The 23999-nt window shown below is 51.3% G+C and overlaps 1 protein-coding gene across 3 annotated transcripts in view; it reads left to right on the forward strand.

Annotated features, from left to right (window-relative positions):
- The window catches only part of ZFAT (zinc finger and AT-hook domain containing), a 137075-nt gene that overhangs the window by 110242 nt on the left and 2834 nt on the right, over positions 1–23999 (forward strand). For all 3 annotated transcript variants that reach the window (XM_031439670.2, XM_064476817.1, XM_064476818.1), the window contains exons 13-15: positions 2843–2961; positions 5942–6068; positions 8016–8146. In XM_031439670.2, the coding sequence (XP_031295530.1) occupies positions 2843–2961; positions 5942–6068; positions 8016–8146 (377 nt within the window). The remainder of the gene's footprint in view (positions 1–2842; positions 2962–5941; positions 6069–8015; positions 8147–23999) is intronic.

Raw genomic sequence — 23999 nt, forward strand, 5'->3', positions numbered from 1 at the left:
TTTGCCACACGAGGTCACAGACTCATATGTTCCAGGGGTCAGGATGTAAATCTCTTTGGGGGGCCCATTATTCTGCTGTCCACACTGCCTTTTATCAGGTTATAAGCTTTAGCATTTTCACTTTAGCAGAAGAGAAAACCAGGATCCCAGAGTTTAAGGAAGTGGTTCTGAGTCACGTGAGCAAGTGTTAAATTCAGGTCTCCTGACTGTCCAACCCAGGGTCCCGTGCCATTCTGGGAGGTATGTTATTGAAAATGAAATTGAATTTTCAGTAGTGTCAGCTACAACAAAGGCATGCAAATAGTTTAATGCTCGGAATTCCTCCAGAATATATTGCATTCTAAGAAGAACAAAGGGTGCCATGATGGAGTTTTAAACTTGCTCCTGAAATTCTGTCCCTTTGCCTGGTTCATCATTCCTTATGAGGAAATTGCGACTTTGCAGGGAGGGGTACGGTTTTTATGGTGTGCACTTAATATCAATGCTGCAAGTAAATTCACCAAGTCTTCCTGTGACCTTTACTGAATGTTGCCTAAGAATTTAATGAATTGAAATGGAAATTAATTTTTCTCAGCTTTGATGTCAATTAACTGGTGCAGTTACACGTTTGGTCTAGATTACATATTTCCATTTGTTGTTCTTTAATTAAAGTCACCGTGGCAAAGGTTGAAGGTTTAATTAATGTGGGGGAACTTTCATATTAATTTTAATTTAAACATAGTATAAGGATGTTTTTCTCCCTAAATTAGTTTCCATTAAAGGATACCCCAGAAGGAATCTTTAATTTCATTTTAAGGCCTAAATTTAACCTTAGGTAGTTTGCTTGTGTTCATTGCCTCATTTTAAGTCTTTATAGAATCAGCGTCAGCTTAACCAAAAGAAAAGGTGGTGGTTCTCATGCCTTGGAGGATTTTAATATACGTCATCCTAGATGCTTAATAAGTGATAACAAAGAAGGTTAGAAACTAAGTTTAATTATCCTCTGGGCAAGAAGGAACAAGCTCGTTTGACTTTGCATAAAAAAAAGTGTAGTGTGTTTGAGTTTCAGAAAGCAAGCATCTGTTTGAGTTGTTTTTTCTGTAGAATATTCTGGAAGTTCGGGATTTGGTGTCTGTTGCCAGTCTTTGTGCTGACTCCACGCCCACGTCCGCCGGACCCGCTTGCTCTCCTGTGCCCTCCTGGCCTAGGGGCTGCAGGCTCGAGGGGCCGCGTTGTCAGCTGTCTTGAGTTGGCTTCCCTTTCTGCTCGTGGCAGGTTGGGGAATCACTCCCCACCTCAGGTGACAGACAAACCCCAGTCATGGAGCGTGCTCTCTAAGGTCCGCTGGCGTGGAATTGGTTCGGGAGACCTAGCACATCCTAACTGCATCTAGGAGATGCTTAAATTATGTATCCCCATGAGATGTGTCTAGTTCGTATATAGTGTATTAAGACAAGCTGTCGTCAAGACAGAATTCCTCTGCTCCCTCTTAGTGCCCCAGGGAGCAAGAAAATTAATGTCTGCCACTGGGAGGACACAGGAGGTCACGGCAGGTCCAGCAGGGACAGGGGCAGAGTTAACAGAAAGACTGGCAACAGGCCCCACAGCAGCAGGTGTCCTGAGAAGGGCAGGAGCTTGGTGAGTGCAGAAGACAGAGGAGGAGAGGAGAGGGAGAAGGGAGGAGACCAGGCAGAGAGGGAGGCGGGGACGCGGTCACATCGGAGACACAGGCCACAGCAAGGAGCTGGGATTTTATTCCGGGTGTGACAAAAGGCCATGGGAGGGTTTTACACCTGAGAGAAATGTGATTCCGTTTATGCTTTGAAGACCAGTCTGCATGCTGGGCGGAGAGACGACCAATGGCGGCTGCAGGCAGGCCAGCTGGGGGCCTGGCGGTCCCACCGCACCGCCCGGCCGGCTCGGGGTGGAGGCCTGATGGTGCCGGCACGTGGCCTGACTGCGGCTGCTCCGCGTCCCGGGGGCCTGGGGGCCTGATGCCAGGGCCCAGCCAGCCTCCGGCGCAGCCCGAGCTCGCTTCTGAAAGCACGGCTGTTAAGGCACGCTGCTGTAGGCCTGACATGAGCACAGCACTGTGAATCACCTATACTGCAATAAAAACATAAATAAATAGGTGATTTTTGTCCGGTTTCTAATTTAGTTGCTGCTTCTGCTGTAAGTTTAGAAAGATAGTCTTTGTGTGACTCTCGGTTGGTGTTTTGGTTTTTTGGCTTTTTTTTATCCTGAAGTTCTATATTCTCTTAATTAAAGCATCCAAACGCTTCCTGGAACATGTGTAAAATTTAATCAGTTAAACAAATAGTGACATTTCAGAATACGACCAGCTTCTTCTTCTGTCCTTTGCTGGGATTTCCACATGGGGATTTGTACCCTGGCTCGGCTTCTGATGTGAAGGAGCCTGGGAATCTGGCCCTTGGTCGTAGTGTTCTGGGACAGAGGAGACTGAGAAAAGCACCCATTGCCCTTCAGTTATGTTTTTGCTTTCTACTTTATTTGTTATTTTTGAATGAAAAGATGATTTAAGCTGCTTATGCACTCGGCTGAGGGACTTCTGTTACCCATCTTACTTTTCTCTGGCACCTAGAATATTAAGTGCATATTAGGTTCTCTGCAAATTCTCATTCAAAAAGGGAAAAAGGAAAAGAAATACATTGGTTTTAAAATCTCTACCCTGCAAAACACAGACTGTTGCTATTCTGTCGAATATGAAGGTAAGCTTGGCGTGGAAGTAAGTACTGGAGACAAAAACACACGCTCCTTAGATCTGAGGCACTTGGCTGGGAGCGGAGCTGTTGCGTGTCTGGGTGCTGTGAACCCTTCTCTTCACCTCTGTCTGTGCTTCCAGGTGGTTTGAAGTGTCCCGTGTGCAGCTTCGTATACGGCACCAAGTGGGAGTTCAACAGGCACTTGAAGAACAAGCATGGCCTGAAGCTGGTGGAGAACGAAGGAGATCCCAAGTGGGAGGTACTTTTTAAAGCACGCCTTGATCATGCCTTTCCTGAACACAGCGACAAAGTGGGCAAGCTCCGGGCTGGGCACAGTCATCCAGTCCTCAGAGCAGTGGGTTTTCCTGTGGGGAAACTTAGAAATCTTTTCAAGCCTGTCTCTTTCCTGAGGGGTGCCTCGGGGCGAGATCCGGGCCACTCAGGTGCCTTCTCAGCCTGGGTTGTGTTTAGGCTGGTCTGTGAATGTCTGTGAGACTCTCATGGACATTTTCACTTCTGTCCTCATAAATCCGGAGTTCCAGATGCTGCATCTGAAGGAAGAACGCACAACAGGGTATACATGGCCGGTCCTCACCTGGAGAGCCGGGAAGGGCCCATTGCCTGATTCTGGGCTGCCTCCCCCTCTGCTGAATGCACCTGCTCCTACCTGTCACCTTTGTTTTCCCCATCAGTTTTGGAACCAGTCTCCTGGCTGAATTACATAAAAACTAGTAGCTGTGTTTTCAAAGCCAGTAGCTGTTTCTCTTTTCAAGTACCGGCGGTCACACTGCGGACTAACTGCAGGTTACCTTAGGTAGAGCCGCACAGGCGCGGTCCTGCTGAACTCGCGTTGGGGACGGCTCAGCACTGTAGGGGCGGTCTGGGCACCCTAGGGTGCTCAGGAGCATCACTGACCTCTACCCGCCAGCTTCCAAGAGCATCCCCAGCTGTGAAAACCAGAAACATCACAGACATTGCCAGTGTTCCCCAGGAGTCAAAATCACCTCCAGCTGAGAACCACTTTCTAAGGACTTTCTGGGGCCCCAGTGGTTAAGTGTAAGGGCTGTGAAACAAATCCAGCAACGCGTGAGAAAAATAATACATGGCAACGCGGGACTTACTCCAGAATGCGAAGGAAGGGTGGTCTGGTGGGAAGAAACACGTTAATATAATCCATCATCATACTAGAACTAGGGAGGAAAATGAACTGACCATCTTCACAGATGCAGAAAAGGCATTTGACAAAGTTCAGCATCCACTGATTAAAAACAGGCAGTAAAGTAGAATTCAACGAATACGTCTTAAAGACGAAAAGCGAAATATATGCGTTTCAGCCCAAAAGCCGGCATCTTAGGTGAGGGGGCTTCTCGTCAAAGGTGGGAACAGGAGGAGGACGCCCTGGGTGCCCTGCTCCTTCACATCCCGCGGGCGGCATCAGCTGGTGCGTCAGCGGAAGCAGAGTAAACAGAGACATAGGAATCGGACGGGAAGAAATGAAGTGTCTTTTTCTGTAGATGACAGGAGTATGGTTTTGAAAAATCTGAAAGAATAAATGAAGTCTGCTATACACAGTAAGCAGCAGATTAAAGGATCAGAGATTTAAACGTAAAGAAACAGGTCTTTTGCAAAGACCAGAAGAAAACAGAAGTGAATTCGTTTATAAGTTGGGAGTGTGGAGACCTTTTGTAGCTATCCTCAAAATCCAGATTCAATTAGGGAAAAGACTGAAAAAAATTGACTACGTGCAAAAAAAATTTTAAACTGATGTTAAAAAAAACCAATAAAGTTTATATATAAAGTAGATAAACAAGTTCATACTGTAGAGCACAGGGAACTAAATTCAGTATCTTGTAGTAACTTATGAAAAAGAATATGAAAGCGATTGTATGTATGTTCATGTATGACTGAAGCCCTGTGCTGCACACCAGAAACTGACACAGTATTGTAAAGTGACTGTCCTTCAATAAAAATATACATATACTACTGAAAAAAAGCACTCACAGAGGCAAATGGCCAAAAAGTACTTTCAGTCATATCACAGAGAAAAGGATGAATATCTTTATATTATAAAAGGCTTCTAGAAATACTGATGAAAAAGATCAACAACCCAATGGGAAAATGGGCTTGAGATAAGAAAGGATCATAGGGAAAGAAATGCAGATGACCTTGAATATCTGAAAACATGATCAGCTTCACACATAATAAATGTCCTGTTCATCACTGGCTCAGCCGACCCCTGGATCCGGTCAGTGCTGACCAATATGTTGCTTACTGGTCCTTAAAAGGAAATATTCTTACTTCTTGTTCATTTCTGCATTCATCACTGTTTATTGGGTGTCTACAGTATGTCAGGCTGGAAACACCTAAATGAACTTGACCACTTGGCTGTAAAAGAATAGTCACATTCTATTCTGAACCTGTGTGAGTAGCTGATAAGTGCTTATAGAGCATGGTAACTTGATGCCTATAAATATTATGTAAAACCTCCTTTTTACTCTTCTTTGTTGGTCACATCCATTCTTCCTGCCCTAGGATTTCAGAAGGAAGTGATTATTAACATCTGGTGCTTGTGAAAATCCCACCCCACCTCTTCTTGCCATGGGTGTGAGACACTGTGAGTGTCGCTCAGGTACCTCCTGTGCTCAGGAATCCTGAGTTTGCATACACACATTTCCTGTGGGCAGTTTCATGCATCAGTCCTTCATATAAAAATAAGAAGGGCACGGATAGCTAAGACTTGCTGAGATCTTACTATGTGCCGGGCCCTGTGCTGGAAACTCGACGTGTGTGAGTGATGAACTGCCCTCTCCGCCCTCCCGGTGCCCCCACCGCTGGGCCTGTCCTCTGTGGGCCTCAGGGCGGGAGGCCCCTGGCACAGGGAAGACGGGGGCAGTGTTGGTGGCAGAGGGAGAAGGCAGAGGGGACGCTAGAAGAGCACATTCAGGGATCTCTGCGCCTGTCTGATCTCTAATTATGAACAGCATACTCTGTTCCCTAAGGCAAGAATGTGTTTTCCACCGAAGCTGGTTTTAAAAAGTGTTGGCACTTGCGAAGAGCAGTTTTCTCTTTGGAAAGTATGTTTTTATCAGAGCACTAATTTCTCAGGGGCGCCAGGTGAGTGAGATGTTGCAAGGCGTTGCTTGTGTACATTTGTTTTGTCTTAAGACATTATCCTGGGACTTCTGGGGAAGAGGTGACCCTCTAGAAGGGCACACAGATGATGCCATGTTTTTATTTAGCCAGCAACCGAGACTCCCGAGGAGCCCTCCACGCAGTACCTGCACATCACAGAGGCGGAGGAGGACGTTCAGGGCACGCAGGCGGCCGTGGCGGCGCTCCAGGACCTGAGATACACCTCAGAGAGCGGTGAGACGGCGCTCCCTGCCTCCCGTTGTCACCCTAGAACCGGGCCCTGATGGAGGATGAATGGATGTGTGAGTGAATGGTGTCTGTCCGTTCATCTCCTTCGGCTGCGTCGGACCACAGGAGCGGTCCCATGTCAAGCCTGGAGGTAGCGATCTCTTGATTCTAGAATTGAGCCACAAGGGAGGCAGTGCTGCGTAACGGTGGTGCTGGCGTCCACACGTCTTGTCACATCCCAGGACAGTCTACGAGGGCAGCAGTTCTGACTGTCCTCACTTCACGGATTCAGGAGATTGCTTCCTTGTCAATGGTTGGCTGGGGGGTCACCCACTCTTTGGGTGTTGGAGCTGGTCTTGGAATGTGGGGCCCCTGACTTCTCTCTGGGGCATCACCTCCATTCTAGTCTCCCTCCTTCCTTCATGTTCCGTGACTTCAATGACCACTCAAGCCCTGCAAGGACAGCCTGTCTGTCTTCATCCCCTGTGGACAAACCCTCACCCTCTCCCTCCTTCTAAAGGCTCTCTGTGTCTCCGCCCAGCTCAGGAGACAGCTCAGCTCCAGGCCCGCCGGCTCTGGTCCTGGCCACCCTGCATGTGTCTCTGCCCTCTCTGGGCTGTGCTCTCCAGGCCAGGCCCTTCTCTTTTCCTCACATGCTCCAGGGCTCTCCGGGCCCAGTCTGGGCCCCTCCCACTCAGCACTTTTTAAGGCAAATGCATCTTCATCTCCTGGGAGCCCACCCGAATTTCTGACAGTGCTCTCTGTTTGCCCCTTCTGATGGGGAACCGACCAGGTGCTGTAAGGATTTGCTTACAGGCTGTCTCAGTCGCCCTGAGCCCCTTCGGAGGAGGGAGAGGCAGGGTTAGATCTTCGTCCCCACTGGGAACCACGTTCCTGGCTGACAGCATGGGCTCGACAGTCATTGAGGGAGTAGCTGGATGAGGAATTAAACTCTTATGTCAGTATGTTTTTTAAGGTAAATATTTTATTTAGTTTTTGGGTATTCAGAGTGGTTGGCTGCCAGGCACAGATGAAACACTCCCCTTAAGGAGTGTGTGTGTGTGTGTGTGTGTAGGTGTGTGCGTAGGGGGATGCTGGGCTGGCGTACAGCACACAGGTGCAGGGCGCTGGAACACAGGCTCACACTGGAACGTGGCCTGCAGAGAGCCGCCAGGAGGGTGCAGACGTGGGGGGAGATGTCATAGTATTATGCTAACCTGGCGATCAGGCAGTAATTTCCCTCTTAGTGAATTAATGATCAGGGTCAGAGTGCCGTGTTCGGGAGCCTCACAGATGGCCAAGCAGATGGTGAGAGCAGGCAGGGCACACTCAGCAGCCGCCCTGATGATGTGGATTCCAGTCTTTTGAGATGATTAAAGAGAAGCCCAAGCTTGAATGGGGTTAGGGTGCTAAAGCCCACGGGCTGGGTAATAGAGACATCCTTCAGTGCCATGCCTGTATGTGAGGCCGCTCATCTGGCGCACGGGCCCTGACCATCTCCTGTGGCCGTGCTCCAGGGAGCCGGCTCTGCGGCTTAACGCCCTAGCTGGAGCATCTCAGGAGTTCTGTTCTGAGAGGCAGTCCCGTATCAACAAGTTTGGACTTAGAATATCTGGGCTTGAGCCCTGGCTTCGTGACATAACTGACCCAATGGCCCAAGGCAAGTCTTTTCGGTCTTTTGCAGTGAAGTGACGTAAAATGAGGATAATATCGTCACAGGGTCCTCTCCTCACAGGTGGCCTAGAGTCTTGAGATGTTTTATAGAAAGTGCATTGTAAGCTATGAGGTACCACCCACAGTGTTTCTGTTGTCAACATGAGCGCCTGCTCAGGCCCCGTGCCTCCCCGGAGAGGGCGCCGCCCAAGAATGGCCTCTCGTAAGAGCTCCTTTTGCCTTCAGTGACCTTCTCTGCCCGTGGCCTTAACGGTCCCCTGTGTGCTTCTTCCCGGTAAGGTGACCGGCTTGACCCCACAGCCGTGAACTTCCTCCAGCAGATCATCGAGCTGGGCACCGAGACCCACGATGCCACCGCCGTTGCCTCGGTGGTTGCCATGGCGCCAGGGACGGTGACCGTCGTGAAACAGGTAGGACCGTGCCCTCTCCTCACACTGCACACACCCTCTCTCCTGCCCCCGGAAGCTTTCAGGGCTCTAACTTAGCTGGGGTAGAATTTGGAACAAAATTGGTCTAGTCTCAGGCATTTTCTTATTCCGCCTCCGGTTATTATGGGATTGTGTCTGCAGTAGCTCTGCGTGGCGGGTGTGTTGTGGGGGAAGGTGTAGTGTATTTCAAAAAGTTCTGGAAACTTTACTCATTCCTTCTGAATGAAAGCAATCCCAGAGTGAAATGAGCGTGATGTGGGCACGTCTGGACACACCTATGGGCAAAAGCAGCCTCGGTGCCTAAGGCATGAGTCAGTGGAACAGGTGGGGGCCGTGGGGCCAGAGAAGCCAGGAGGGTCTCCCAGCAGACTGGCCTTTTAAATATGAAACATCACCTGATCCAGTCAACCCAGGGTGACTGACCGGAAGAAGATGACCAGTTTTTGAATAAAGGTTACTCTACTTGGTTGTTATACTGTTTGGCTCTAACCTCAGGACAGACCTCACCATCTGCTAGAATGCAGTGTGTGCAGTAATCTGTAATCAGATCATCCTTTTATCTGTCCATACCTCTCTCTCTACTGTCTCCCTCGTTGTACAAAAGGTTTAAGCTGGCTTACACAAATATTTAAAAAAAAAAAAAAAAAACAAGAGTAAGCACATCAGAAGCAGGGCAAACCCAGGGTGTATAATTTAGAATCAAAGTTCAAGTTCATGGAGAAGGTTGAATCTCAGGCCATAGAGTTCTACACGGTTTTTCCATTCTTCTAGTGATTCACTCAGTGTTAGGAAGTGCCTGCAGTGTTCTCCTTGCTAGGGTTCCAGTGTTTCCCATCAACGTGGTTACTCTAGTGAGAAAAAGATAAAATACTTAAGTGAGACCTAAAGGATGTCAAATGGTGAACGGCGAGGGAAGGGTGTGGGCCAAGGGGTGTGGGCTGGGGGCTGCTTCGTAAAAGGTTACTGGGGTAGATCCCTGACGTTTGAGTGGAGATGTGGGAGAGGTGTATGTTACTAGAATTATCCAAGTTCTGCTGTACAATTGATACAGAATTTTATAATAAAAGACAAGGAGGAAACTTGAAACAGTTAACGGTGGAAGCGGTAAGGTTTTCTTGGCAAATAACAAAGAAAGTTGTTTCTTAATGCAGCTCTCACATCCCTGGGTGATGTATCCCCAGTGACTGGCCTTTGATAAATCAGTAGACTTCCCAATGCTGTCTCCATGACTGTCCCCTCAAGTGTGCCCAGGCCACAGTGCAAAGTATGAACTTCAGGCTAAGGAATTCTCCGGGGAATTAGGCATTCTGGTTTAACTCTGGGTTTCTGGATCCACAGACAAGACTTAGCATGTCTAGATGAGTGTTTGGACTGCATGTTCTGGAAACCCTCCTCCATTCATCTGCTTTCTCTCAACAAGACCCCGGAGAGAAGTCGGGCAGTGGGAGTTTGATGTTTCTGTCTGCAGGGGCCTGGTGTTCTTCACTGGTTGGGAACAGTTTCATACACCTCTTGGCCAAACAGCCTTTCAGCTTTTCTTTGTATTTGTTAGATTGCAGTCTTCACATTGTCTTAAAAATCTCTTCTGAGACTCGTGTGCATCGTGGCACGTAGGGTCCTGAGCTGGACCTGGCACTTCAGGAAGGGTCTTAGTGTGATGGTATCAGGAGAACGCTGGATGTTTCACACATGCCAAATCCCTTTGAGAACTGCAGGAAGGCGCCACCGACTGTGACTTCCACCTTCCTTCTAGGAACTGAACTGGCTTGCTGCTCCTTGGAGACATGATTCATGGCACATCGCAGGCGAGGCAGTGATACATGAGGGTGCAGGTTTAGCATACAGCTTGGATACGCTTCGAGGCATTAGACTGACAGCATGAGGAGGGATAAGGCAGATAAGCATCCGGTACGGCCAGTGTAAACAGGTGCAATGTGTTCGCGGCAGCAGAAAACAGGGGCACCTTCCCGTCTTCGGGGCTTATTGAAAACACGGCGCTCAGAGGAGTGCCACTGCTTAACACAGTCTTGAATAACTGCGTTTGGAGATATTCCAAAGGACCGAAACAAGTTCTGGACTGTACGTGAATTGGTTCCAGTTGCTTAAAACTTTCAAGATATCTTTCCCATATTAAAAAAAAATAATTATATGCTCTGTTGATAATTTTTTCATGATGTATTAGTGTAAACTGAAAAGACTCCTACGTATCTTAAGTTTTTCAGTGATGATTGAAATGTATCTATTAATCTCCGGTTTTTAAGAGTTTTTGATTTCTAGGGTGAACATACTAACAGGACTGGGAGTTAGGCTGAGGGGTTTGGAAAGCTAAGAGCTGAGAAAAAACATTTCTTAAGTTGTTTTCTTCTCATTTTTTAATGAGACATGGGAAAGATTTGGCTCATAATTCAGACCAGTTAAATTTTCAGTTGGACACAGAAGTAAGTCCTCAGTGATTTCCTGTCACTTCTCTCTTTCATCAAGTGTCAGCATTAAAAATAGATTCGTGGGGAGGGAGCATTTGGAAATGTTCAGAAAGAGGAATCCTTGCACGTGCCTCACCCGCAGGAGTCACATGACGACTTTAAGTGCAGTTACTTTTGCATTTAAGACCAGTTTTTATTAAATAAACTGGTTTCTTTTTTTTTTTTAATCTTGCTTTAGGGTTTTATGAGGGGGAAATGTACATTTGATTAATAAAACTGCCTAAGTAGGTTAAATGTAAGACCTACCAGCATAGGGGAAATATTGTCATAAGCATCTCTGAGTCAAAATTAGTCACTTAAAGGAAAAGAAAGACCTACAAAAATAACAACCATCACCAAGTTTGGCTCTTGGCTTCACTCACTCTTTGCTGTTTTTATGGATTAACATTTATTTTCGAGACTGAAAGCGACATCGTACTAGAAATTTCCGGCGTGCGTTTCGCAGACGTTCCCTGCGCGGCCGCTTCACCTTCGGTCCCCAGTGCGTTCGTTTCTTTCACAGCTGCAACAAATCACCACGAACTCAGAGCCTTAAAACAACACAGATTTATGATCTTATGGTTCAGGGGGTCAGAAGTCTGAAATGGGTCTCACTGGGTAAAATCAAGGCGCGGACAGCTGCCCTCCTTCTGGGAAGGACTCCCGTCTTGCCTCTTCTGGCCTGGGGGTCCTGGCACTCCTTGACCCGGGGCTCCCTTCCTCCATCTCCAGAGCTCGGTCTTCCCACGTCCCCTCACTCTGACCCCTGCTTCCCTCGTCCCACTGGCCTCTCTGGGCCTGACCCCGTCCTCCCTCCTAAGCGACCTTGTACCTACACTGGGCCTGTCCGGATAATCCAGGATGATCTCCCCGTCTCAGGGTCATCAGCCCAGGCACGTCAGCTCACGCCCACGTGAGAACCGCTCTCAGGTCTGGGGACGAGGACGCTCACTCTTTGGGGGGGGGGCATTATTCTGCCTGCCTCTCTGGGCTGCAGGGCTAAGACAGCTCCTGCTCTCAAGGGGCAAATTGTCTAGTGAGGGAAGTGGTTTATTCTTTCATCCAACAAACAGCCCCCAAGCTTCCCACCCTCCAGGTGCTGTTCCCAGCACGGGGGGCATTGCAGGGGACAGAACGGGTGAGCGGTACGGTCGAGGAGGTTACAGTCTACCTTAGGGCAAGAGCTAGTCCACACACGTGTAATAAATACGTTAGTAAGTAGTACGTTAGAGGTGAGATGGAAAAAGATAAGCAGGACTGGTCAAGGGGTCTGGAGAACACAGACCTTAAACAGGCAGTTTCAGCGGAGAGTAATGACTGCTTCGGGGAGGTCAGGCGAGAGTGCTGGGGGCTCACTGGGGACGGGGAGTGGCCCAGCTTGAACCTGGGTCTGTGGTGGGAGCAGGTGCTGGGCAGGGAGGGCTTTGTGGACGCCCTGGTGTCTGAACAGAGTCTTGAGGGTAGCTGGGAGGTGGGTGGGGCAGGGTTCCAGGCTGAGGTGGGAGCGGGAGCTGGTGGTCAGTGCTGGTGACCGGAGACAGGGTGAGGTGGCAGATGAGGCTCCGCTTAGGTTAAATGACATGTTCTGTTGTCACCACGGGGTGGTAAGTGCCCCAGCCTGGCCTCTCTCTTTAGCTCAAAGGCCAGTAGAAAAAGGATGAGACCAGGCAGCCCACGGCTTCACGTCGCTTCTCTGAGCCTCACGTCCTTTTGCTGTGGGCTCTCTGACCTGTGCTGCCCTCTTGAAGGCACGCTGGCATTTTTAACAGATCACAATTTCTAGGTTCTTCCATTTAGTCACAGAACCCAAGCAGTGCGTCTGCACTGAGCATTCTGGCCGTTTGGCGTTCAGCAGAGCAACTTGAAGCTCTCCCAGACCCCTGCACACTGGTCGTGGCCTCCATGTCTGGGTCCACCAGGTCAGCAGCTGCACCATGCCCCCCTCCTCTTCCCTGGGGTGTCTGTCTGTGGAGAGTGAGGAAAGCTTATAATCGCACAGCGTCTTCCTCTTAAGGTCGGGCTGACTCAACAGGGTGCCTTTATGATAATCTAGGGCCTTTTTGAGTTAAATTTGAGTACTCTTTGTAACTGCTGAGCGTTTACCCCTGAACAGCAGTGGTTGGTGGGGCTGGTGCATCGTGGGGTGCCACCCTCTGCGGGTGGAGGGGGCCCTGGCTGGGAGAAGGGTTCCTGAGCCACAGGTAAAGTGACTCAGATCATTCATCCGTGTTGCTTTTTAAAAAAAAATAGTCTTTCAGTCCACGTGCCCTGTGTGAACAGGCCAGGACACCCCCTCACTGTCCAGGGGCTCGCACTTTGTCGAGCCTGCTTCTCTGGGACTTAGTTATCATGCCTACCCTGCTGAGCCCCTGTGAGGAAACACAGCATGTTAGTCAGAGAAACAGAACCAGCAGAATCAATGGGGCCTGTGTGTGTGTGTGTGTGTGTAGATATATATGTGTGTGTGTTTGTATGTTTATACGTGTGTGTGTCTCTCTCTATGTATGACATATATATAAAATTAGGATATATATTTTTTACATTGCATATTTATGTATGTATTTTATATTATATATATTTATTATATATGTATGTGTGTGTATATATGTATAAAATAAAGACTTGGCTCACTGATGAAGCTTGACAAGCTGACAAGTCTCAAGACCTGCAGGTAGCAAGTCAGAGACCCAAGAGCAGTTGGTGTAGGTTCCAGCCCAAGTCTGAAGGCCTGAGAGCCAGGAGAGCTGATGGTGTGATGATGTGAATTCCAGTCTGAAAGCCAGCAGGCTTGAGATGCGGGAAGAGCTGAAGTTTCCACAGGAATCCAAGAGCAGGAAAAATCCAGTGTCCACCTCGGAGGCAGTCAGGCAGGAGGCATTCCATTTTATTTGAGGGAGAGTCAGCCCTTTCGATCTAGTCAGCCTTCGACTGGTTGGACGAGGTCCACATTAGGAGGGGCAACCTGCTTTACTTGGTCTGTTCCTTTAAATGTTAATCTCATCTGTAAACACCCAGAGTCATGTTTGACCAAATATCTGGGCACCCCGTGGCCCAGGCAAGGTGACACATAACATTAACCATCACACATGTCCACGTAGTGCATCTCAGAGTATGACAGCGTCTGTCGGTGGAAGGTTCCTGTTAGACCAGGTTGCTGTTTACTGAGATACTCAGTCGTCATAGTGATGATTTTGAGTTGCAGATTCCAGGGCGATGGGGCAGCTTCTCAGGAGCACACGTACTTGGGGAGAGCCTCATTTCTATCATAGTTGACATTTCCCTTCAGGGCTCAGGAATGAGTCTCACCTTGCAGGTCCTGTAAAGAGTCACAGTTTGAGGAGAGGCAAACAGAGCCATGCAGGCCCTCGGGGGTCCTCCCCTGAGTACCGATGCTCCGCTCTCGTCCCTGGTCAAGAGCAACCACGTGGTCCTCACTGTTCTGCCTCCCGTGGAGGAGCTGGACCGCAGGACTGTGATGAGCACACACTCTGCTAGTGAGCCTGCGCCTCTGTCCCGGTCCTGCTGCTCTACGGAGCCTCCCGGGACTGCCTCCCCTGCTCGTTGTTTGCCCTCCATGTGCTGGATGCTTCCAGGCCAGCAGCCCGCGCCAGTGGAGGGAACCCCAGGGAGGAGCAATGAAGTCCGCCTGAGACCTGCAGGCACCCCGTCCCCTTCCCCACTCCCCATACCCTCAGCCGGGTGGGCGTGGTGCAGAATTAAGGCTGCCATCATCTTGTTCAAAATCCCAAGTGTTCTTCCCACATGCTTTAACTGCTAGTTTAAAACAAAACAAAAACCCCTCTCCTGGCTGCTTCCCAGAGCCCTTTGTCATCTTCCCGCAGATCCCCTGGGGTGGTTGGCGCTGGAGGGTGAGGTCCGGACGTGTTGGTCTGGAGGAGAGGAGTTCAGAGCCTCCCTGAACACCAGCCTGCAGCACATAGTCTGAGGCAGTTTCGGGGGCAGTTCTCTGGAAGACGTGTGTTGGTTGGCAGCCAACCCTGGAATTTCTGTCTGTTATTTGCAGTTCATTATTTTTGTAAGGAAATGCAATCCACTTATATGGCGAACCACATACATCAGTTGCCTGTTTGCAGGGAAACATGGGTCCAGCCTGTCCTGTTTTTAACTTAAGGCCCTGAGTAAGGGGGTCCCCGGAAAGCCTGTCACTTTCCATCTGCACAGGGGCGTCTGGTGGGGAGAAGCTGTTCTGCGGAAGGGACTTCTCAGGGGCAGGTCTGGCCTGAGAGGGGCCTCGCTCTTCATAGTCCACCTGGAAGGGGAGCCCGGAGCAGGCCTCTTGCCCCTCGGGGGTAGGGATTGACCGTCTCGTAGGACTTGTGGCAAATAATGGGGAGATGGATCTGAAGGTGACTTATGGGAGGGAACAAAACCTTATTTTTGTTATCATTTAAAATTAGTCACTCCATTCCATTAATTTGGTCATTTAACAACACAGCAACACAGAAGAATCATTTTCACACCAGATTCCCTTGTAATCCTCTAAAGATTATAGAAGATTTTGGCCACCTGCATTGCAATAAAGTGGGGCTGAATTGAGGTCTCTGTCCTTATCCTGCCCACGGAAAGGACTGGGTGAAGCCTTCCCATTTTATTATCCTTTTAAGCTCAAAGAACCGGTGAGTTAATGGAATGCCCTTCTCTTGTTCCCACCGAGGCACCGTGGGACTCACACTGTCAACACCCCTCTCCCTGACTTCACTGAAGGCATGGAAGTAACAGGAAAGCCACCAGCCCTTTTCTCTCTGTCCCCCCATCTCCCTCAGAACCTCGCTTGTCTTCAGACCGCTTGCTGGGGGCGTGAGAGGCCCTGTAACAGCAGATTTGTATTCTTTTCCGCCGTGAGGAAGCCCTAGCGCTGGATTATTTGCTCCACCTTCCCTTTATCATGGTTTTGCCGCTGTTGTGGTTCATCTAAGGAATCTTCCCAGAAGGTTACGAGTACATGTGGTTTTGAAAGCACTCGTGGTAACTGCCGTTTGTGTCATCCGTGACTGTTCGTGTTTTCTCTCCGTCCTCGTTGTGTGATGAGAATGTCACACCCCGTCCATGCTCCCTGACTCCGTGATCCAAGTACAGTCACAGTGGACCCAGATGCCTTTGCAGGCCCATGCGAGGGAATCGCGCGTCTTTCGTAGGCGATCACATTTGCTGCACTTTGCAGGGCTGAGAGCAGAGGCGTCCCCCGTGCTCCCTGACCCTCACATGATCTAATTCTGGAGTCCCTGTTGGGGTAGAGCAGATGTCTGCAATCCAGATGGACATCTTTTATTGTTTAATTCCCCGTCCTTTTGATCGTTATGTAAATACAGAAGCCTCACTGACTCCTTTCTCTGCTTTTCCCTCTCATCCCAACCCTTCCAACGAGAACCTGTTTTAACCAGACGTTTTGGTTGGTGAGGTTTGGCTTCGGCCTAAAGGACTCTGCAGTACAATTGATTTGATCCTGGGGCCCTGCCAGCTGTAATTACATCAAGCTCCTAATCACACACACAGGTAGCCTCATCCAATATCTGCATGCTTCACATTCTTCTCGGTCACTGGACGGTGACCTCCAGCACTTAGATCGAGACAGTTCATTCGGGGTCTTGGCAGTGGGTTATTCTCCCTGTCATTTAATGCCAACTCTTGTCCCTTGTGAGCCTTCCTGAGCTCTCCCTTGGCTGCTGGAATCTTCTCTTTGTCTTTGTCTTAAATAAAACTTCCTTCAGAGATTTCTGTTTCTGGTGTAACTTCTGATGGCTGATATTCAAAACTCCTTCCTTTCGTGGCTCTTCTAAGACTTGCTGAGCCCTCTTATGCCATAGCAGTGACTGAAAATGTCATTTCATTCCTTTGTGAAATGTTAAAAGTGAAAGTTCCATAACATATCTGTGGCCATTATGGGAAATTGTCTGAAAAAATAGAGAATAAAGGCTTTTTTTCCTAATCCATTCTCACACTCTTTTTCATATGAAACATCTTCACCCGACCTGAAGATGTCCATCTCTTGAAGCTCACTTCTCTTTTCCTTTCCTTAAGACCCAGTTTTCCTGTTGGGCCCCAAGAAGCTGCAGCTTGGTTGATGCGATTTGCCAGATTCCACGGTATTTGAGTTTTAACACTGTTGTGTTTATTTCTGTTTGCTCGAGTGCCTGTTTCCTAATCTGTGTCTTCAGCCAAGGCAGGAGTTCCCTCTCCTCTCTGCAGCCTCACCTTGCTGGCTGAGATCACTGTCTGCTTCAGGTTTGGGGCAAAGGCTGGGCTATGACAACCTGATGGGAGGAGCGAGCTGTGAGCCCCAGCTGAAGGGGTCTGGTCCCGGCCTCCCCTGGGTTCGGCCCAGGGTGGTGCTGCTGCAGGCTGGTTCTTGTCTCCGTTCCTGCTGGGGCAGCAGGCTCCCTCCTGGCCAGAGGAGTTCCCCTAAACAGGAGCTGTGGACTCCACATCTTCCCCCGCCCGCTCTCCATCCAGGTTCCCTGTCCAGTAGATGCACCCTCGCCACTCCAGCTGCAGGGCGTCTGTCTTCCCGCCGCCATCTCTCTCAGCCCCAGACCTGCTCTGTCAGCAGGTTCTCTCCTTGCTGTGGGCTCTCCCTTCACAGCACACCTGAAATAGTCCCCTGTCGCCACCTCCATCAAGCCCTTGCTACGCAAAGTGCTGTCCCAGGCCAGCAGCATCTGCATCAGGGGGCTTGTTAGGGACTCAGAATGTCTGGCTCCCCTGCTGAATTAGACAGTGTCGTCCCTGGTCCCCGGGTGACTGGCGTGTGCAGTGGATGCTCGCTCTGGGCTGTCAGCCTTCCTCCCTGGTCACAGCCCTTGCTCTTCACCTGTCTCTTTACTTTCCCTCCTGCTGCTCTAAGATCCAGTTTTCAGACAGAGCCATCTTTTCAAAATGTGAATCAGATCCCAGCGTACCTCACTTAAAGCCCTCCGGTAACTTGCAAGTCTCTGACAGACTGAGAGTAGGACCTCACCCTGGCCTCCTGGTCCCCTCAGCGGCCTGGCCTCTCCCTGCATCTTCACCAGCCCACTGGGCTGCTTGCTGCTCCCACCTGTGGGCGTCCGCCTAGGCGGTGGGGAGAATGGGGGCTGAGGGCAGGCGTCTGTTCCTGGAGGCTGTACCACCAGCCATATCTTAGGAGGCCTGTTTGCTCACATGCCTTTCCTTCCCATCAGGCTGGAGGCTTGGTAAGAGCAGAGGCCGGTCTCATTCGTCTCTGGGGTCTGCAGCACTTGGCTCAGGGCCTGGCGCATCGTAAAGACTTCACCGGCCTTCGGAAGCCCCAGTGGGGGTCAGACCTGGGAAGCTGACCTGGGTGGGCTGGGGGGGGAGGTGGCCCTGCGTGGGACTTAGCTGAGCAGCCTTGTGATCTCTGGCCATGTGGGTGCCCTGCCAGGGGAGCTGCAGCCTCTGAGATGGAGACCTTGCCTGGATGAAAAGCACTTGGGGGCTCATTCTGTGGGTCACCCAGGCCAGGTCACAGGGGCCGGAGAAGGAGTTCTCAGCACAGCCAGTGGCACAGCGAGTGGCCCAAAGGGAGCCAGGCTGCCTGGGTTTGACCCTGCGTCCTCACTTAACAGTGTGTGACCTGGGACAAAGCTCTTCTCCTCTTTGAACTCCTCTTTTTTCATCTGTGAAATGGGGAACCTACCCCGAGGGGCTAATGTGTGGGTTATATGCAATTATGCAAACGAAGCAGGTGGCAGAGTGCCTGGCCCTGGTTAAGTCTTCATTAAATCTTAGCTCCTCTCATAGGAGTGATGTAGCTCCTTAACCCCAGTCTGGGCTCGTAGAATTCAACCATAACTCTTTTTGCTTCTGGAAGCTTCTGTTCAGCAGGCAGGCATCGATGCGGCCATCTAGGCCCTGTGTGCAGCAGTGGGAGTCCCAGGGTGGGTGAAACACCGTGCACTTTGTAGAAGAGCCTGTGACTTGGTCCAGGTAGGTTAATGTGTCGCTGCATTATGTAGACCGACGTGTTTGTGGCTGGAGACACCCCGACCCTGTGCTGTGTGCAGCTGGTGGACATTCTGGGTCACCCCCCGGAGGAGGCTGAGGAGCATCGCACACACGGCCACTTGCCCAGAGGAGTGGGGAGTTGGGTGAGGGGCTCTGAGCCGGAAGGGGCACAGGCCGAGACCAGGCAGAGGGAAGACGACCAGAGGGTCAGGGTTGGCAGACCCTCCTCCTCTGAGAGGGGAGGACAGGTAACAAGGAGATGGTGCAGGTGATGAGCAGGACGTGGTGTCCACGCTGAGCTTCAGCGGATCTTAGCCAGCTCAGCGCACAGGGTGGACGTCAGCACGGCATTGGTGCTCAGAGTAACATGAGTGACAGGTCCGTGTTCTGTTCTTGGACCCACTTTGCCGTAAATGAACTTACCTTGATGCGTTGGAGGAGTAACTGAAGTGGTTTATGATTTATTATGATAAACATTCTCTAAACAGAACTCAGAAATGCTCTGTCCCTGGGAGTTTAGTCTGTCTCTCTCCCTCAGGCGAGGCTGCAGCTCTGGAGGGCAGGAGGACCAGCTGCCAGCTCCAGGCCCTTGTCCCCTGTGCCCTGCGGCGGCTGCGCGTCATCTGTGTGAAAGGACGGAGAGAAACTGCTCGAGGAAACAGATTGTTGGGTGGGAGTGTGGGGTGTCTGCATCAGCTAAGGAGAGGAGCCACACACCACCCCAGCACACAGAGGGCCCCTGGGGGTGGCAGAGGCAGGCGGGGCCCATCACACCCCTCGTCCCTGTCCAGCACCTGCCTGTCGGGCTGGGGGATCTGGTGACCATCAGGAGGGTGGAGGCCTCGGCTCCTGGGCCACGTGTGGAGGGAGGTGCTCTCCAACTGCAGTGGCGGGGGCTCCCGTGAGAGCAGCACAGGGAGCCCTGCTGACCCAGGGAGGTGCACGGGCTACCTGGCAGCAGCGAGGCTCTAAGGAGAAGCACGTCCCCCTGTGCGCGGTGCCTAACAGGGGTGCCGAGCCCCCGACTGATGCCTGCCTGGCGCTGAATAGAAATTCAATTAATGTGCTTAGAGGTCCCCCAAGCAAAGCAGTAGGCACAATAAACTTGTCTAAATATCGGAAGATATTCAGAGGCGGTCAGAGGCTCTGCCTGCCTCCTTCCCTTCCCTGCGAAAGTGCTTGTTTCTGTTCAGCTGTAAAACATCTCCCGGGACACACACTAGATAATGCAAGTCAGGCGTGTATGGAGCGCCTACTGTAAGCCAGGGGCTGTGTGAACATTGTTTGGAGGGGGTGTGCTAGTTAAGCTCCCGGGGGCAGTGGGGAGTGGGGACGGTGGGGATACCCGCCCCTGGAGGGGGTGACACGCATAGCAATCGTGAGTGCCACCTGCTACTCCTGCCCCACCTTCACTCTCACACGTGCTAAGGGAGACCACGTTGCCCTCCCGTGCCATTACAGCGTACAAGGAAGGATTCTTTTTCCCTCAGTCACACGATTATCGAGACCACTCTAACCTATGCTTAGACTCCTGAAAAACACAAGGTGTCCTCGCCACGTGCACCCCCTTCTTGCTGCCCGGGCATCTGCTTCTAACCCCGGCTGCCTGCTAAGTCGGTGTGGCCAGTGTGCGTGCCCGTTCATCCTCATCCTGGGACCGGCTGGGGGCCAGTGGGAGGCACCTCTCTTCCTGTTTTCAAGCTCCTCTGTCACTGCAGAGAGAGCTAGACCTGCCTGTCTCCCACAGGCGGGGACCCTGCGCACAGGGCCACTCTGTGCCGGAGGGCTCCCCAGTGGTCTGGGGCCTCAGCAGGGTGGCCGAGCGCCGGCTGGCTGGACCCCGCGGCGTCTCCTAGAGCCAGGACGCACACACAGGGCCTGCTGGTGACTGTTTTTAGCCAACAGTCTTTACAGCCCGGGCTTTGGACTGTTTATGGGGACTCTATTTCCAGAAAAGAAAGGAATCTGCTGTCTCCTTATAACCAAGAGAAAAACAGAGTAGAGGGAGGCATTTTGCCGTCTTCTCATGAAAGATGCCCGCCTCGCCTGAGGCCCCCTCATTTCCCACGCAGCCTTTCTTTTTTAAAAGGCTTTAAATCTTCATTGATGTATGGAATGGTTTCTTCCTGCCTGTGAGTATCTTTTGACATTTCTGCAAGTTTCTTGCACATAATATTTATCCCCCTTTTTTTTGCCCCATATATATGTACATACATTTAGAGTTGGGAATTTATGATGCTTTTTTTTTTTCACAAACCACATTCACTTAGACCTTTTCTTTCCTCTATAAACTGAGGATAGTACAGACACTTGCCTTTGTTTCCAACGAATACAACGGCACACCTCCCCCAGGGTTGTGAAAATAACTGCGCTCACTTATTAACCTTGTGAAGTGGGTCTGCGGTCCCCTTAAGAATGCGGGAGGAAGCTCTCACCTAGTTATAATTAAAGCAGTGGGTGAAACTCTAGTTGCTGGAAAAAATAAAGCTCGCCCCCCAGAGCTTACGCACACATGGGGAGCTTTTCACCTGGAAGAGTGGACTGCGGGGCCCTTTTCACCCCTGTTGTCTGGGGAGTGTTTGGATTCTGGTCTGCACCTCTAACTCTCACCATATGGTGCAGCCTGAGAGCTTCTGCAGTGGAAGGGACCTTCGGAGATGTTCACATTCTTCCCACATTCCTGGGAGTCCTACAGTGTTCAAAACCAGCGTCACTCCTTCAGGAAACCTCGGCCTGCTCCCCACCCACCCCGCCCCGGGGGGTCCAGAATAAGTGCCCTGTCCGCCCCTCCACTGGACCGCAAGTCCTTTCAGGACCAGGAGTGTGGGCGGCCCAGGGTCCTGTTCCCAGCCTCCAGCAGAGTGTCTGACATACTAAATTCTCAGTGGAACAGGAAAGTGCCGAGAGGGCATCTGAAGTGTATGGGAACTCAGCATCGGACAGGCGAGAGCAGGTAGGTGGCCTGTCAGGTGGCTTATTCAGTAAAAGGCTCCCCATTCAGAGGTGTCCACACACAGAGGCCACTGTCTGTCTGTCGGTCTTGCAGAGCCAGTGCTAATGGCTTGTAACCGCAGACGCCTGCTCCAACGGAGGCAGCACCTTTCCCGCGCAGCAGCCCAGAGCAAGCACCAGCCCCCCAGACCTGTTCCTCATCTCAAAGCTTGTTCAGTGTCCATCTCTTGGCCTTGTCTGCCCATCACTTTTGGCCGCGGGAACCTTCGCCGGCCTGCCTGTTTGCCGTCGTCATCAGGTGATGCTCCCAGGAGCCTGACTGCGAGTGAGGACCCTATCAAGCAGCAGTTTACGCTGCGCGGTCCCTCTGAAACCAGACCTCGATCCAGTGTCTGCAGCCCCTCCTGCGGGGACGCTGCTTTCACCCCCACAGCGACGCGCTCTCATTCCTGCTGGTGCCAAACACAGAGGAAAATCCTGGCTTAGAACCTCCTCCCTCATTTCCTGCTGGTGTAGGCTGAGTGCCCGCCCTCCTCTCCCCTCCCCACCAAAGGGCTGCTCTGGAAAGTTCTTTTTTTTTTTTTTTTTTTTTAATTTTTCATGATTTAGACATTTTCAATCTTTTTTAATTTTTTAAATTTATTTTTTAATGGCAGTACTGGGGATTGAACCCAGAACCTCATGCATGCTAAGCATGCGCTCTACCACTGAGTCATGCTCCCCACTTCCCCCAGAGAGTTCAGTTTTTCTGCAGTTTTTTAAAGTGCCCCCTCCGTGCCCAGCACAGGGCTGGTGGCCTTCCTGTGCTTTTGGGAGAAAATGTTTTCTCAGCCGGAACACCTCGTGGCATTTGGAAGAAGCAACTCTGCCTTTTTCTTCTTCCCTTTTCTTTTTTCCTATCTTACTTTTTGCTTCATTTCCCCCAAATATTAAAGGATTATATTATGTGAAAACTTAGGCAACAGAAAAAGTTTAGAAAGAAGAGAAAAACGGCCTGTGGTCGCGCAGCACACAGACGCCCACGGAGAGTGCCAATGCCCCCTTCGTGCTGGTGAGCGTGGTACCAGACGCGCCATCTGTCGGGGGGGACTTGCTGGACACTCCCCTTGTGCCAGGCCATATCATAGGTGCTGGAAATAAAGTGGCATAAACACGGCCCGGGTCCCTGCCTTCATGTAGCTCACAATGATGAGCAGATCAATAAACAGGTGATACAACTTCAAGGGGCAACAGTGCAGCGGGCAGGAGAGACCAGCGGGTGCCCAAGGTGGCTGCTTCTGCTCGGGGCTCAGGGAGGTCCCGTTGGATGTAGTGACTCTGGAGCAGGAGCCTGAAGGGAGTGAGGGAGGAGCAGAGGGACAATCCAACCCGGGATGGGCTCTGAGCGGGGCAGGTCACAGGAGGAGCCCCGCGGCAGGACAGGCTCTCTGGGGAGAGGACCACGGAGGCCGGGAGGGCGCTGAGCCCAGGCGGCGGCTCCAGGCATGCGGGGTCTGGCCGGGCGCGGACACCGGAGGGGCTGGTGCCGAGTGTGGGATACACAGTAGGGCCTTTGCAGTTATGTGCTGCCTTTTCACCACCAAGTTTTTAGGGCACGTGGTAGGCGCTCAGCTTCTGTGTCTGGGATGACGTGACCCTCTGTGTATTTGCGAGGTGGTGTCATGGAGCAGAGGCGCACAGGCTGGGATTCAGGCCGACCCCATTCACGTCCCAACTGCCCCTTAGCCGCCTTGGTCAGGGGGGCACTGTGACACCTGGCGGCGCCTGTAGCCACGGGCATGGCGGTACCTGAACCAGGACAAGGGCCCCGGCCCTGGTTCTGTACCGAGAACAGAACCTTTAGTGCCATGGAGGGTGCACGGAGGCTGTGGTGGCTGCCCTCAGTGACCTCACGTGTCTGAGAGACACGGGCTTCTGGGGGGTCACTGCCCGTGGCTTCTCCCAGTGACCAGTACCGTCTAACTGGCACCTGTGCGGCCAGCCAGCTTTATTTGTGGTTTTGGGTAAGGTTAGCATGTTTCTTAGGAGACTTCAGTCTGCACTCTCTACCCTGGGGACGCATCCAGGAAGCAGGGGTTCACTGTGGGCTGCCTGCTGTCTCCAGGCTCTGAGTGGGGTCTCTGGGCTGGGTAGCTCAGGGCACATAGGGCTCCCTGGACGAGAGGGCTCGGCCCGTGTTCTCCAGGGAAAGGTGATGGGTGGGGGCTTCAGGCAGGTGGAGCAGCAAGGGCAGAAATTCAGGGGCAAGAGAGAGCACGTGTGCCCTCAGAAACCGAAGATGAGAGCAGAGGGAGGGGGCGGGCGGGGCCAGGGCAGAGAGATCTCGTCCCTCACACCAGGGGGGTGTGGGCCCGTCATCTTGGCGGTTACAGGAGACCACCGACTATTAAACAGAGGGAGTGAGAAAAACTGGAGGCCTCGGAGGGTCTTACCTGGCTTCAGATTCCAGAATCACCTGC

The sequence above is a fragment of the Camelus dromedarius genome, chromosome 20, assembly GCF_036321535.1.
Source record: "Camelus dromedarius isolate mCamDro1 chromosome 20, mCamDro1.pat, whole genome shotgun sequence".
Classification (NCBI taxonomy): domain Eukaryota; kingdom Metazoa; phylum Chordata; class Mammalia; order Artiodactyla; family Camelidae; genus Camelus; species Camelus dromedarius.